General features: G+C 39.9%; 1 protein-coding gene across 4 annotated transcripts in view; it reads right to left on the reverse strand.

Annotated features, from left to right (window-relative positions):
• The window catches only part of LOC127451342 (serine/threonine-protein kinase SMG1-like), a 46,372-nt gene that overhangs the window by 27,526 nt on the left and 5,376 nt on the right, over window positions 1-13,470 (reverse strand). For 2 of the 4 annotated variants that reach the window (XM_051715949.1, XM_051715951.1), the window contains 25 exons: window positions 13,158-13,371; window positions 12,929-13,054; window positions 12,546-12,618; window positions 12,363-12,460; window positions 12,107-12,277; window positions 11,418-11,639; window positions 10,866-10,967; window positions 10,518-10,787; window positions 9,787-9,917; window positions 9,246-9,407; window positions 7,779-7,897; window positions 6,103-6,190; window positions 5,863-5,964; window positions 5,595-5,735; window positions 4,925-5,124; window positions 4,343-4,539; window positions 3,991-4,152; window positions 3,737-3,891; window positions 2,989-3,125; window positions 2,305-2,506; window positions 2,106-2,215; window positions 1,852-1,996; window positions 1,602-1,761; window positions 1,137-1,257; window positions 799-1,041 (listed from right to left, as the gene is read on the reverse strand). In XM_051715949.1, coding sequence (XP_051571909.1) covers window positions 799-1,041; window positions 1,137-1,257; window positions 1,602-1,761; window positions 1,852-1,996; window positions 2,106-2,215; window positions 2,305-2,506; window positions 2,989-3,125; window positions 3,737-3,891; window positions 3,991-4,152; window positions 4,343-4,539; window positions 4,925-5,124; window positions 5,595-5,735; window positions 5,863-5,964; window positions 6,103-6,190; window positions 7,779-7,897; window positions 9,246-9,407; window positions 9,787-9,917; window positions 10,518-10,787; window positions 10,866-10,967; window positions 11,418-11,639; window positions 12,107-12,277; window positions 12,363-12,460; window positions 12,546-12,618; window positions 12,929-13,054; window positions 13,158-13,371 — 3,851 coding nt within the window. Of the gene's footprint in view, window positions 1-798; window positions 1,042-1,136; window positions 1,258-1,601; window positions 1,762-1,851; window positions 1,997-2,105; window positions 2,216-2,304; window positions 2,507-2,988; window positions 3,126-3,736; window positions 3,892-3,990; window positions 4,153-4,342; window positions 4,540-4,924; window positions 5,125-5,594; window positions 5,739-5,862; window positions 5,965-6,102; window positions 6,191-7,778; window positions 7,898-8,698; window positions 9,071-9,245; window positions 9,408-9,786; window positions 9,918-10,517; window positions 10,788-10,865; window positions 10,968-11,417; window positions 11,640-12,106; window positions 12,278-12,362; window positions 12,461-12,545; window positions 12,619-12,928; window positions 13,055-13,157; window positions 13,372-13,470 lie in introns of those variants that run through there. The other 2 variants (XM_051715950.1, XM_051715952.1) reach the window with 2 other exon arrangements.

A 13,470-nucleotide genomic window follows, 5' to 3' on the forward strand; every position in this document is an offset into this window, starting at 1 on the left:
GTACCTTCAGGCATTTGGAAATTGCTCCCAAGGATGAACTGGACTTGTGGAGTTCCACAATTTTTCTTGGCTGATTTCTCTTGATTTTCCCATGATGTCAAGCAAAGAGACACTAAGTTTGAAAGTAGGCCTTAAAATACATCCACAGAAATTTTCCAAGCTGCTTAAAGGCACAGTTAACTTAATGGATATAAACTTCTGACCCACTGGAATTGTAATATAGTCAATTAAAAGTGAAACTATCTGTCTGTAAACAACTGTTGGAAAAATTACTCGTGTCATGCACAAAGTAGATGTCCTAAACGACTTGTCAAAACTATAGTTTGGTAATATGAAATCTGTGGAGTGATTAAAAAATGAGTTTTAAAGACTTCAACCTAAGTGTATGTAAACTTCTGACTTCAACTGTATGTTGTGCTGGCCGATATGGTAGTCCTTTTGGACTTGTACTGACACCTTGGATGCAGCATCATGCAAAAGCAAGAGTTTTTGGTTACTGATGCCATTTTAGAAACATGCTATTCGTTGTCAGCCATGATAATGAGAATTATTCTGTGAATAAAAGTGTCCAAAAAATCTGCGTTTACCAAGATAAAATCAGTAGTAGTATTCGGTAGGTCATCCCCCATGAGACAGCCCAGCATCATGTAAAATAAATCAGCATTTATTAGGCTATTGATATTGCTGGATTCTTCACCTCAAGTGAGTGCACATGACTTAACATTTTTCATTTCTTTAGGAGTAAAACATTATGAAGACATTACTGAGTGCACCTTTAAGACTGTTATGTTCACTCACCAGCAGCAAACAGAACTTTAGCCTTCTCAATCTCCAGCTCTGGTCCCCACTTCTCTCCCACAGTGCCCTCTAGTGACAGCTGCTTGAAGCATCGCACCAGGTCCTGACCTTCAGAGTCGTCTGATGGCTTGCTGCACTGGCCCAGCAGACGCGTGGCCAGGGCAATATTACCTTGCTTACGAGCAAACTTCACTGCAGTTAGACAAAGCTCCATCAGATGAGAATCCACTGGAGCAGAGGAACCTGTTGGAAATATAAGTGTACATGCAGGCTTTACAGAACACTGTCGTACCATATAACTCACACTATACACAGTACATAGAGGAAGGAGACCTTACCTTTGAGTCTTTGGAAGAGCTGCCGCTGGAAAGTGGTGTATCGGAGAGCATGTAGCCATGGCTGAACATCCTGCTGCTTGCAAGAGCTCAAGGCTTCACTGAAAAGTGGAATTAGACAGTCCTACAGATAGCAAAAGAGACAGAGTAGAGATTTCTCAAATGAGTAAGAGCACATCTGATCATCTGTATGTATAAATTAATAAAGATGAATGAACTGTGGAGCAAATGGTTATATCACAGTTGTTAATGGGGGTGGAGGTATGATCCGAGTGTTCATGGGATCGATGGGGATAATGTTTATGTAGCTCAACTGGTAGAGCATGTCGCTAATAATGCCATTGGTGATGGACTTGACACTCAGGGAACATACTGATAAAATGTATACATTGAATGTACAGTAAAGTCACTTTGGATAATTGTCTGTCAAAAGGATAAATGCAAGTGAATAAATGTGGCGACTCAGACCTCTGAGGGGTGTTGATTGCAAAGGGAGTTCTCCAGAGAGTTGGCAGAGTGCAGTTGCATGGTGCTGAGAGTAGGTAGGGAGTCAGACAGGGTGAGAGTGGAGAGACGCAGGGAACCCAGAGAGATGCGACCCGTCTGCTTCAGGTACTTCACCAGGGTGCTGAAAGACAAGGCAATAAGGTCAACCACCATTAGCTTCAAACATTACCGACTTCACACATGGAAGACATTACCAGCCGTATTTACTTACTCAGATGAGGCGAGAACCTTCTGGTCCTGTTCGTGATTGGTTGAGGTGATGGCTCCCACAGCACTTCTGAGCAGTTGCACCTCAATGGCTTTTTGAAGCTCTGAGGGGTCTGGACTCAACAAAGCAGGCAGGAGCCTCTTCAGATCTGTCAACAACAGTGACCAAATTCATTCTGCATCAAATCACCACTGATCATAACAGTATGTTCAGCTATTCAGATGTTTAGACATTGTTAATACAGGCTTTGATTATACCGATCTTGTCTGTGGTTGTTGAGTTGAGAAGGCCATAATCCTCCCCAGGCAACAACTCCAGCTGAGCACGACACTCTGCAAAATCCCCTTCCTCAAACCTGCTCAGTGCTCTGGAGCACGAAGAGATTGACACAATCATTCAAAAGAATAATTCATCTAAAATCAGGTGAACTTCAGAAGCAGACTGTTTGCTGCATACCTGATGTAGTTAAAGTCTGTCTTGAGGTTGACACTGGAGCTGCTGCTGTTCTTTTTGAGGTTCATCATGCTGGCCTGCCACTCCTGCACAGACTCCCAATCACTCAAAGCCACGTAACACTCACATGCCTTATTAGCCAGAAAGCTCAGCACCTCTGGAGAACACTCACTGGACTTTAACATGACAGTCTTTCTTCCATCTCCTATCAAAAAAAAATCAGCAACAGTCAATGTTACATAGTAATGTAGTGAGATAAACCTTATGTGAGGGATTAAAAGAATAATTGACCCATATATGAAAATTATCCTTATCGATTCACCCTAATTTAAGTCATTATTCACTCTCAAATCATATAATTATTAAAAAAGTGCTTAACATCAAACTGTCGCACGTTTAGCCCAAAGACATGATGAGAACCATAGAGGTTTGATGTTATCGACGTAGCCGCTATATTTTTGCTTTATTAGTGATTCGATTTTAGACTGAACACTTAAATTTCCTTCTGTTCAACACAAAGTGATTATATCACTTCATAAGACTTGAATTTGGCAAATTTTACATTATGCCAAATTATCACTGTGAATACTTTTTAAAAAATTCACCATTTGAATTACACGGAAGATAAAAGGTTAATAATTCTGGGTATTATTATTCCTTTAAGTGTGATTCTTGTAGACTCCTCACCGCTCATAGTGTGTTTTGGGCTAGAGGTGTTGGTGCCAGTGAGCTTGAGTAGGGAGGGATCAAAGCCTTTGATGGAGCAGTCCATTCCTGTGACGGCACACAAATGCTCTTGGTACTCCAAAGCTGCCCTCTCAAATCTGGTTTTGAACACACAAACATTCTCTGAAGGATAACGATTATATGCATGGCTGACATGCTTCATGTCTCCAGGTACATACACTCTCAGCCACTAAAAGCAATTCTCAATTCAATCTCTTTTGGTCAGCATAAGAAAAATACTATAAATATAATGGACACAAAAAGATCAAGAGTATTGGGAAAGTGTTAACATAACCCTGCACTGAAGAGTCCTTAAAGAGAACTCAAGAAAATGCTAATATATTAGAACAGTTAATACCAGACAGGAAATCTTTGAAAAAATGGAGTATACTTTACCTGTTGTTTTCTGTTAGTATTTACAAAATATTTAGATCTTTAACAGGAGTCAAGGAATAATTGGTTTCACAAATCACATAAAATATTCATTATAGTCAAAAGCAAGTCAAAGTCATATCATTTGTTATTTTTTTCAAGGTCTAAATAAACAATGGGAATCGAGCCTCGAGTGACTGCATTTTCTTATCCTGACTGCCCACTCAACTCTCCTCTTGATGGTGGAACGTGAACATAAAAAACAAATACGTTTGACAAACTAGACAAATTTGCAATGAAAACTGGGTTCATTGTTTTTAGAAAACAAATGACTTACTTTCCCTCTGCCTGCAGTGCCACTGAGCCCAGCCAGCACATGCTCTTGCCAGTGTTGGCAAGACTCCAGGCTGACAGACCCTGTATGGCCTCAGGACATCGCAGCTCACACAACGCATCCACCAGCATGGTGATTGGCACCTCCATCTCTGGACCCTACAGATCAACATAATTTGTGATTTATTAATAGGTTTGGAGCAGTAGACTGATGTAATGTTGAGAAGAGAGATACACTGGTGAATAATTAGGTCTTACCTGTGCACTGCTATTCTTTATCTCAGTGAACAGGTCAAAGCCGTGACGGACCGTGACCGCCGGTTGACCAGAGAGAAGGCCTACCCTCATCAGAGCCAAACGAATTCTGGTGAGCCAGTCCTGGCACGTCTGTCGGTTTGTGTAAAAAAACGTTCTAATGCCCTAAATAAGGAGTAAGGAAAGTTAAGTCAAACTAAGTTTTGTAATGAAAGATTCTTAGACAATCCCTTTTGTCATTGAAGATAAAAACATGAAATGTTGATGGCAATCACCTAAAAAGCCATGAAATGTATAAAGTTGGCACTTCACAATTTTAATGTCTAGGCTAGCTGCGTACATATGGAGGACAGACCTTTGGCGGTGCAGTGAGTGCGCTAGCGCAGCCTTCATAAGCGTTGTACATGAGTTTCTCAAGGTTCTCCAGGAACTGCAGTAGCAGTGCCAGGCGGAGCTGATTGGTATGGTGACCCTCATCACTCTCTCCTCCACTCCACTGGCTCAACTCCTGCTCTGTGTTTAAACTGTGAGCCGCCAGGCTGCGGATCATACCTACACCAGCACAAGATAGTTACTACATTGTATACTCACCGTTCAAGACAACCAACACTTGACACAATCATTACAGACACATCCAACACAAACAAATGGAAACATGTATACACACACACATACATACACACACACACACACATATATATATATATATATATATATATATAAATAAAGTGGGCAACAGTGGTAGACAAGCGCTGAACATTTTCAAATACTATACTGATGCTGTGAAAAATGATCAACCTAAGCACGAAATTAAGAAATCAAGCTTAAGATCACTGACTGATTACTTATCCATATTTGTTCCAGCTCTTCTGATAATAAGAGTAATTCCAAAATGAATTAAACACAATTCCTATACTGAAAACAGCAGCTCACTAACCCTCTATGGTCTGGAAGGTGTCCTGGGCTCGTCCCAAAGGGGTGCGGAGCTTGGAGAGCACAGTGAACTGAGCAGCCTCCCACACTGCCCACTGCCACAGCACTGCTTCAGTTTTTAGAAGGGCACGAGGCACCATGGCCGAGTCTTTCTTCTCCAGCCGCTGACAGCTGTGGTACAGCCTCTCCAACCATGGCTCCTTACTGCAGATCCCATAATCAAACAATTAAATTAGAACTCAGAATAACTCAGAACACCTAAAAATGTATTCTGCACACAGCTCACAGTTCCAGACAAATTGCGAGTGAGGAAAATTTAATCATCAGCAGCCCGTTTTTTTTTAACCAAATGTACTCTGTATGTATAGTCAGAAGTAAAAACATCTTTATAGGTCTACTTAACCTCTAAAGAGAAATAGCCCAGTATCGCATAGCAGTCATAGAGTGCATGCATCAACCGCCTGTGTAATAATGAAGTATACTTTGAAAGATTAGATCATTCAACTGTAATCGCATGCTAGTCTTCATGTAAAAACCAAAGTATACAGATCACATTCAAAATGAAAGGCAAAACAACACACATGCACATGTTTATTTCTACCAAGGCGAGAATAAAGAAATGGAACGGTACCAATCAGAGTGACTATACACTGACGTCCCGGCCACCTACTCACCCCCCACGGTGGACAGTTCCATAGAGAATAAACCCAATGAGGTCAGAGAAGTCATGTGGGTGGAAGGTGTTGCTAGGCACTTTGCTCATGTGTCGGCGAATGGCCAGAGAGATCTCCTTAATCTCAGAGTGACTATGGGCACTGCTGGGAGACAAGCTGACAATTACCATCATATCAACTACAGCTGGAGGTATAACTAAAATGTACGTTTTCTCCCATTGTTCCTATTGTGTGGATTCTAGGCAGATGGGAGATAATCCTGGCTAACCTAAGTGCAACATGAATGGGAACGGATCTCAGCAATTTCCCGAAGGCCAGCCGCACTCGGACTGCTGAGTGGACTAGCTGAACTCTGCACACGTCCACACACCTGCACAGAGAGGGGACAGAACCAGTGCTGATCAGACAAGATGCTTCTCCCCAAGAGTGAGAGGAAGAAAATTTTCAGCTCTAATAAATGTTCCTGCAGGAAGAAGTGTCGAAGAGAGGAGAAAATGCGTGCAATTACCTCTGGAGAAGCTCTGTGGATAAGGAGGAAGACAGAACCTGGAGACTGTTGCAGGCCTGCAGACATATGGTGGGGTCCTCATTCAAAGCTTAAAAATAGGAAAACATGGACAGCACATGTCCCTTCACAGAGTCCACCAGTTTATTCTCACGATGCTACAACAATTCCATTGAAATAAATTTTTAACCTCTATTTATCTTGACTATACTTAAAGGCATAGTAATAAAACGTTTCAAATATTATCATCATTTACTTTAATATTGTTCAAAACCTGAATGATATTCTGATGCCCTTAACTACTATGTACTGAAATTAAATACATACAAGACTATGTATTTACTGTGTAACTACATGTTGTTCTGCAAAATTCCCACATTTCCTGCTACTGAGGTTGAGGTACGAGTAGGTTAGGGGTAAAGTTAACAGTGTAACTACAAATGTAATTACATGTATGTAATTTAAATGTAATTACAATGCAACAACTTGTATGTATATAATAAGTACATTGTATCAAATGGTTAAGGCCACCTAATATAAAGTGAGTCCGGTGTTCTTTCTTTCATGGAGCACAAATGAGGTTATTTATAGCATAATGTTCAAGCTGCTCTTTTTCATTCAATGACAGGGAATGGTGACCACAGCTATCAAGTAAGACATTCAAGGTATATGACTTCAGAAGACTTTGATTATAATGGTCTATTATTCTGTTTTTAAAGGGAAAGTTCACCCCAAAAATTAAAATAATTTCATCATATACTCAACCTCTTGCATCCCAGATGTGTATGACTGTCTGTCTTCTGCTGAACACAATCAAAGAGTTTTAGAAAAATATCTCTGTAGGTCCATACAATGCAAGTGAATGGTCGCCAGAACTGTGAAGGTCCAAAAAGTATATAAGGTCAGCATAAAAGTAATCCATATGACTCCAGTGGTTAAATCCATATCTTTAGAAGCGATATGTGTGATGTGAGGTGTGGATGAGAAAGACCAATTCTCAAGACCCTTTTTACTATAAATTCTACTCTCTGCAAGTTAGGTGGCAATAGGCACAAAGAATGTGAATCGCCAACAACAAAAGTAGTATGTGAAAATGAAAGTGGAGATTTACAGTAAAAAGGACTTCAATCTTGATCTGTTTCTCACTCACACCTTTCACATTAATTCAGAAGACATGGATTTAAACACTGGAGTCATATGGATTACATTTATGCTGCCTTTATCTGCTTTTTTTTTACCTTCAGTTCAAAGCAAAGTTCTGGCCAACATTCACTTGCATTGTATGGACCTACAGAGCTAAGATTTTTTTCCTAAAATCTCTGTGTTCAGCAAAAGAAAGAAAGCCATACACAAATGTGATGGCATAAGGGTAAGTGAATGATGAAATAATTTTCATTTTGGGGTGAACTACAGTATACCTTTAAAGTACACTTTTATCCTTTTTGGAGCTTGACAGCCCCTGGTTGCCATTCACTTCCACTGTATAGAAGAGAGCTGCTCAGACATTCTGCAAAACTTCTCCTTAGGTGTTCAATGGAATTAAGTCATATGGGTTTGGAATGAAATGGAGGTGAGTAAATGACAACAGACTTTTCATTTTGGGGTTAAATATCCATTTAATGTTTTTTGCCTTCATAAACTCAAATGTACTAAGAATAAAAACAGTGATTTTCACTCACAATTCACCAGCAACCCTTTGCAGAATTTTTGGAAGGATGGGAGTAAGAACAGGGGGGAGTACGTTTCAAATTTCTTCATCATCAGAGACACCTCAAAGGACCAAGTGAGTAACAGCTTCCTAAAAATGTATGGTAAAAAGACAGACAACCTTACTAGGGCTGGGCAATATGTATAAATTATTTTATCGATAATCCCCTTAAAAACATTGTGATATCCAATTACATCGTCAAGCCCCGAGTTTCTTTGCTTTATAATTTTATTTCATTTATTGAAACACGAAAAACAAACAAAAGATATTTCTAAATTCAAATTGCACTTTAAACTAAAGGAAAAATGCAATAAAATAACGAAGTGATCAAAAATCTTATTTAACCACCTCCCCAAATCTAAACATTTACCATCTCCAATGGCTCCATTTGCCATCACGCAAACATCAGTCAAGGACACCAGGTGGAAAATTACTAATAGCCTACAGATTAAGAACTAAAGACAATCTTAAATGTAAAGATAATTTAATCATAATAATAAAGCCAAATAAATTCCCTTGTGTTCCCAAAATAATGCGGCCAAATGTGTTCTTATCGAATTTGTGTTTGTATTGCCTTTTGGCAAAACTGTTGATGCTGCCTAAAGAAAAGAAAATAGAACTTGATTAGGTGAACGTGTCTTGTATTACTTTATGATTCAATCACTTTCGTCTTTGTTTCTTTAATAAAATATATATATTACTGAACCTGTGGAGTTGCGTTCACATACTGACCGCATGGAAATAAAGCAAACTAAACTCACAGCACCTCCCGAGATGATCCGAGATAATTTGCAGCATTCTCATAGATGACATTATTCTTGCAAACAGTTTTCAGACGAATAAAACAGAGGAAAAGAAAAAAAAAAAAAAAAAAAAGTGAAAACTCTTTACATGCGCTTGTTCCACTGTCTGCAGCATATCTTGTCATGTGTCACTCCAAGACGTCTTACAGATCGCCCGCCTGTTATGGGTGGATGTGCAAAATTTCCCATGCATGAAATACATTTGGATGAGGAGCTTGAGAAATGGATTCAGCCTCGTCACATTTTGCGGGTGGCAGGCACTCGTTTCACACCCTGGCCACTGTTTAATATATTTGCCTACTTCCCAGATCCACGGTTTTGCCATTTCCTGTTATTGTTGATCATCATCTGTTCGCAATCAGCATTGGGATCTTTGTAAGAAATCGTCGATATCCGATTACATAGTCCTATCACCCAGCCCTAAACCTTACAGCATGTTAATCCAGACAAATGCATATATTCCTTAATTACATAAAACCGGTTGCCATATGCAAACAAGACAAGCAAGGAATCTAACAGAAAGACATAATTACACTCAACATTGTATAAGTGATTATAGCAGCTGAAAGAGTCAATGGTACAGATTAATCAATCACATTAGGCCTTATTATAGAAAGGCAGTGTGAGCTCTGTACCTCGCCTCAGGGTTGAGATGATCCTTGCTGAGCAGCATACCCAGCAAATTAAGGAGCGTGCTGAAATGCCTTTTGGTTGCCGTGGTAACAGTGCTGATGACAGCACCGTCGAAAAGTGATGGGGACGAAGAGCTCAGGCTGCTTGAGATAAAGTGATCGTGTCTTAGGAGACAGAGAGAGAGGCAGCAGTCTATTAGTTATCACACTTGGGAGTGAATGAAACTAAATTCAAGCTTGTCATGTGCAAATCGAATGACAAAGTGTTGCTTGACAGTTTTATGTACACTGGGCAACAAAATAAAAACTACACTTACTATCTATGATGCAAACAGAGAACTGCAGAATTCAAGAAATTATACTGTGACTTAGGAAGCATTTAATGGAACTGCAGTTTAGTAGGAGCATCACAGCAGTGTTTAAACATTTTGTAATACTGATCAAATTGTATTATTATTATTTACAGACTATTTTTGGATTTTGCTTCAGATAAAATATTTCACGGAGCATCTTCTCTTGATGTCAATTGATGTTGTGTTGTTACCTGGTGCAGTGTGAGTAAAGGGTGTAGAGAACTGCATACTGGACAGCAGGGTAATGAACCGCCAAATCAGAATGAACAACAACCAGATTCTGACTGAGCAGGGCAAACACAGTAGGAGACAATGCCCACATCTGCAACACACACATCCAAAAGTGTTCACATGGTTACTCTTTCCCTTAGACCACTTTTACAACTTCTCAAGTACTGCATGACTAAAAGAAAAACAGCTTTCACAGAACTGATAGGAAATGGGTAAATATTTCCAACTGTGATGGGAAAAAACAATCCTTTCAGAATTACTGAGACTTGCCATTTCCCAAAGTGGTTCAAAAACATCACAAGCCACATGCTAACCAATTACAGCTAAACATGTCAAACTTCATTCACAAAATCATAATGCTTATAGATAGCTCACCCATTATTTAATCACCCTCATGTTGTACCAAACCTGTATGACTTTCTTCCACTGAACACAAAAGGAGATGTTAAGCAGAATGTTGTGGGCTGACTGTGGCAGTCAAAATCCACTTTCATTGTATACAAAAAAGATGCAATGAAAGTGATGTGACCAAGACTGTCAGTACCAAACATTCTGCCTTACATTTCCTTTTGTGCAAAAAAGTCAGTCATATGAGGGAGAACAACATGAGTGAGTAAATAATTTTCAATTTAATTTGTATTGTTGGGTGAACTCTCTCTTTAAATGCATAAGAGTACGGGTTAGTGCCGACCCCGATGAGGGAGTTCTTGATGTTGCCGATGGTGGTGAGAGCACTGAGGTTGAAGATGAGGATAAACTCTGCTCTCTCTGGGCTGAACTGCAGCTGGCTGAAGGCAGGGTGTTGTATATGAGGACAGGCATCAGGTAGACCCAGAGGACTCAGCAAACTGTTCAACGCACAACCCATCTCACCCAACACCAGTTTATAAGCTGCCTCGAGGATGGGAATGTTCTTCAGGCTCAGCACAGCATGATACACTCCATGTGCTGCTGCCATAACCTGTGACACAAACCCATTTAACTCAGTTAACTCAAGACACACTGTGTTTACTTATACTATTGCAGTTAGTGATCGTACCTCTCTCTCTCTGTGGAAACGCAGCTCCAACAGTTGGGAATTTGGGGCCAGTAACTTTTCCACAAATGCAGCTGGAAGTTTGGTGTTTATCTGGTCAACAGTCTACAAACCCACAAACATAGAAAATCAATAAAACATGTGAAAAGGAACATCAGTAGTAGATGATCCAAGGTTTCTTTTGACAAATTAATTTCCATGACATTTTGAAGACATTTCCAGTTGTTTGTTATCACTGAATAAGGACTTTGAGAAATCATTTTTTTAGGGATTTCATTCATAAAGAGCAATTTCTGCCATATGAAATATTTTAAAGCTGAGCACAACTAGGAAAAATGTATATTAATTTTTATACATTTCCAAGACATTTCCAGGCCTGGAAACCAAAATTTTAAATATCCCAGATATTTCCAGGTTTTCCATGACTGTGGGAACCATAACAACTATACGGAGGCTTTCTCCTCTCGTTTGCATCAAAGACAAATACATTTTAAATATAGATCAGAAAATCTGGACAGGTCTGTTAATTATTGGCTCAATATAGTCCAGTCTTACCAGTGTAAGCAGGGTGAGGACAGACATGCTGTATTCTGCTCCGCAGCATTGGCAGCAGTCCAGCTGGTCTAGGCCATAAGAGATTACGGCATCAATCAGTTGGCTGCCTAAATCCATGCTCACCAGCAGAACACACACACACTCATTTCCTGCTGTCAGCACTGCCTCTGAGAAGAACACCTGCTTGGCTGTGACAACGCAAGCCAAGACACGGTTCAAAACCTGTCGCAAAGAAAGCAAGAAAATGCAAATGAGCTTTAAATTACATTACTAAAAGATTGCATCTGTGTATTCTCAAAATGCAGGACCAACTTTTGCTTGATCTTCAGGGTTCCCACTCATTTTGACTAAAGAACTTCAATGACTTTTCCAGTTGTTTGGGATTACTGGATAAGGCTTATTAAAAATAATTTTACAGAGATTTCCCTCACAAAGAGCAATTTATAGTTACTGGAACATTTTTGAGCAGAGCATAACCAAAAACTATACAAATTTCCATGCCACACAATTTAAAAAAATCCCTGAAATCTCCATGCCACGCAATTTTAAACATCTCTTATATTTCTAGGTTTTCCATGTCTGTGGGAACCTTGAGTATATAATGACAGTGGTTTATCTTGGATTAACTATTTGTATCGCAGTTCCAGAGATAACTGAAATTGCTTCAGCCATGCATGTAGGATACTAACATCAGTGACGTATGCCTCAGTGATTGGGGGTCCTCGGATAGGGTTGAATCGTTCTCCGATGCTGTGCACAACAGTGTTAAAGACTCTTAACAGGGCTGCCAGCTTTGGCAGGGATACTGTGGGAGGGGGAATGTCCTCATCGCCTGATTCTCCAGATACATGACTCAAGTCCTATGAACAAAGAACAGTAGAACCTGAGTAACTCCAAACATCTCAATTGGAAAATGGGGAAACATTCTAAAGCAATTATTTTTACCTCAGCATATGCTTCCATATCTTCCAAAAATTGACCCAATAATGTGGTTGAGAAGGTCAAATCCGCCACCCAAAACTGTTCAAGACTTTGCAACCAGCCTAAAAAGAAAGATTGAGACAGGTTAGCCTCATCAATTTAGGTTAGACAAAACAAAATTACAACTAAAAATAAAACAAATCTTACCAGACACCTGTTGAGTAAGATACTGTCTCTGTGTGTGATCTATATGCCAACCCACTAAAATATCCACTGTATCCTGGAAAACAGGGGCAGCAGTTAATATAAACCTTTGTTTGTTCTAGAAATATTACATTGGTTGCAATTAACAGAAGGCAGCTTAGAACACATGTCAGGTGTTTGGCTTCAGGTGCCACAAACAATACTACAGTGCAGTGCACTAAAGATAAAACAAATCCAAATATAGTTCAGAAACTTTTCCAAATAGTGCAGCTGTGCTAGATGAATGTCAGTTTACAAAAGCCATGCCACTACAGAGGAGCCAGATCACAAAGTTTGATTTTAGGACTGAAATTAAGACTGCTCTTCAGAAGAGCTGTACTGCTTACTCTGAAGTTGGTGCTGAAGATGTGTGGATAGCAACGGGCCAATAGCAAAATGCACTTCACACTTTGGCACAACAGTTCTGGTGTATCCAAATTCTCCAAGATAGACTGAAGGCTGCTCATCACAAACTATAAGACAAAAGTCAAACATCTCAGCAAGATGACCACAGAAATAGATTACACGTTGGGGTACAATTTATGTACGACCAAGTAGATCAAGCTGAATAAATACCTGCATTACAGTTGAAAAAGCCTTCTTTTCCCCTGCAGTTTCAAGTGCTTTGTGCACTGCCACCAGGTAGAGAAGCTTCACCTCATCCTTTGTGGACACACTGAACTTGAGGAACATCCACTTGAAGATTCTCTCGGCTTCATAACTGAGGGCGGCACAGAGTAGTCCCAGACAGCACGCAGCCTCCTGTCTGAGCTCGTGCAGGAGCTTACTACTGTAAGACCAAACAGACACACTCAGGACTGTGTTTTTTAATGGGCATACATTTGATCAGCCTTTGACATTTGAGCTCAAGCTAACATTGTTGTGCTCT

The sequence above is a fragment of the Myxocyprinus asiaticus genome, chromosome 14, assembly GCF_019703515.2.
Source record: "Myxocyprinus asiaticus isolate MX2 ecotype Aquarium Trade chromosome 14, UBuf_Myxa_2, whole genome shotgun sequence".
Lineage (NCBI taxonomy): Eukaryota > Metazoa > Chordata > Actinopteri > Cypriniformes > Catostomidae > Myxocyprinus > Myxocyprinus asiaticus.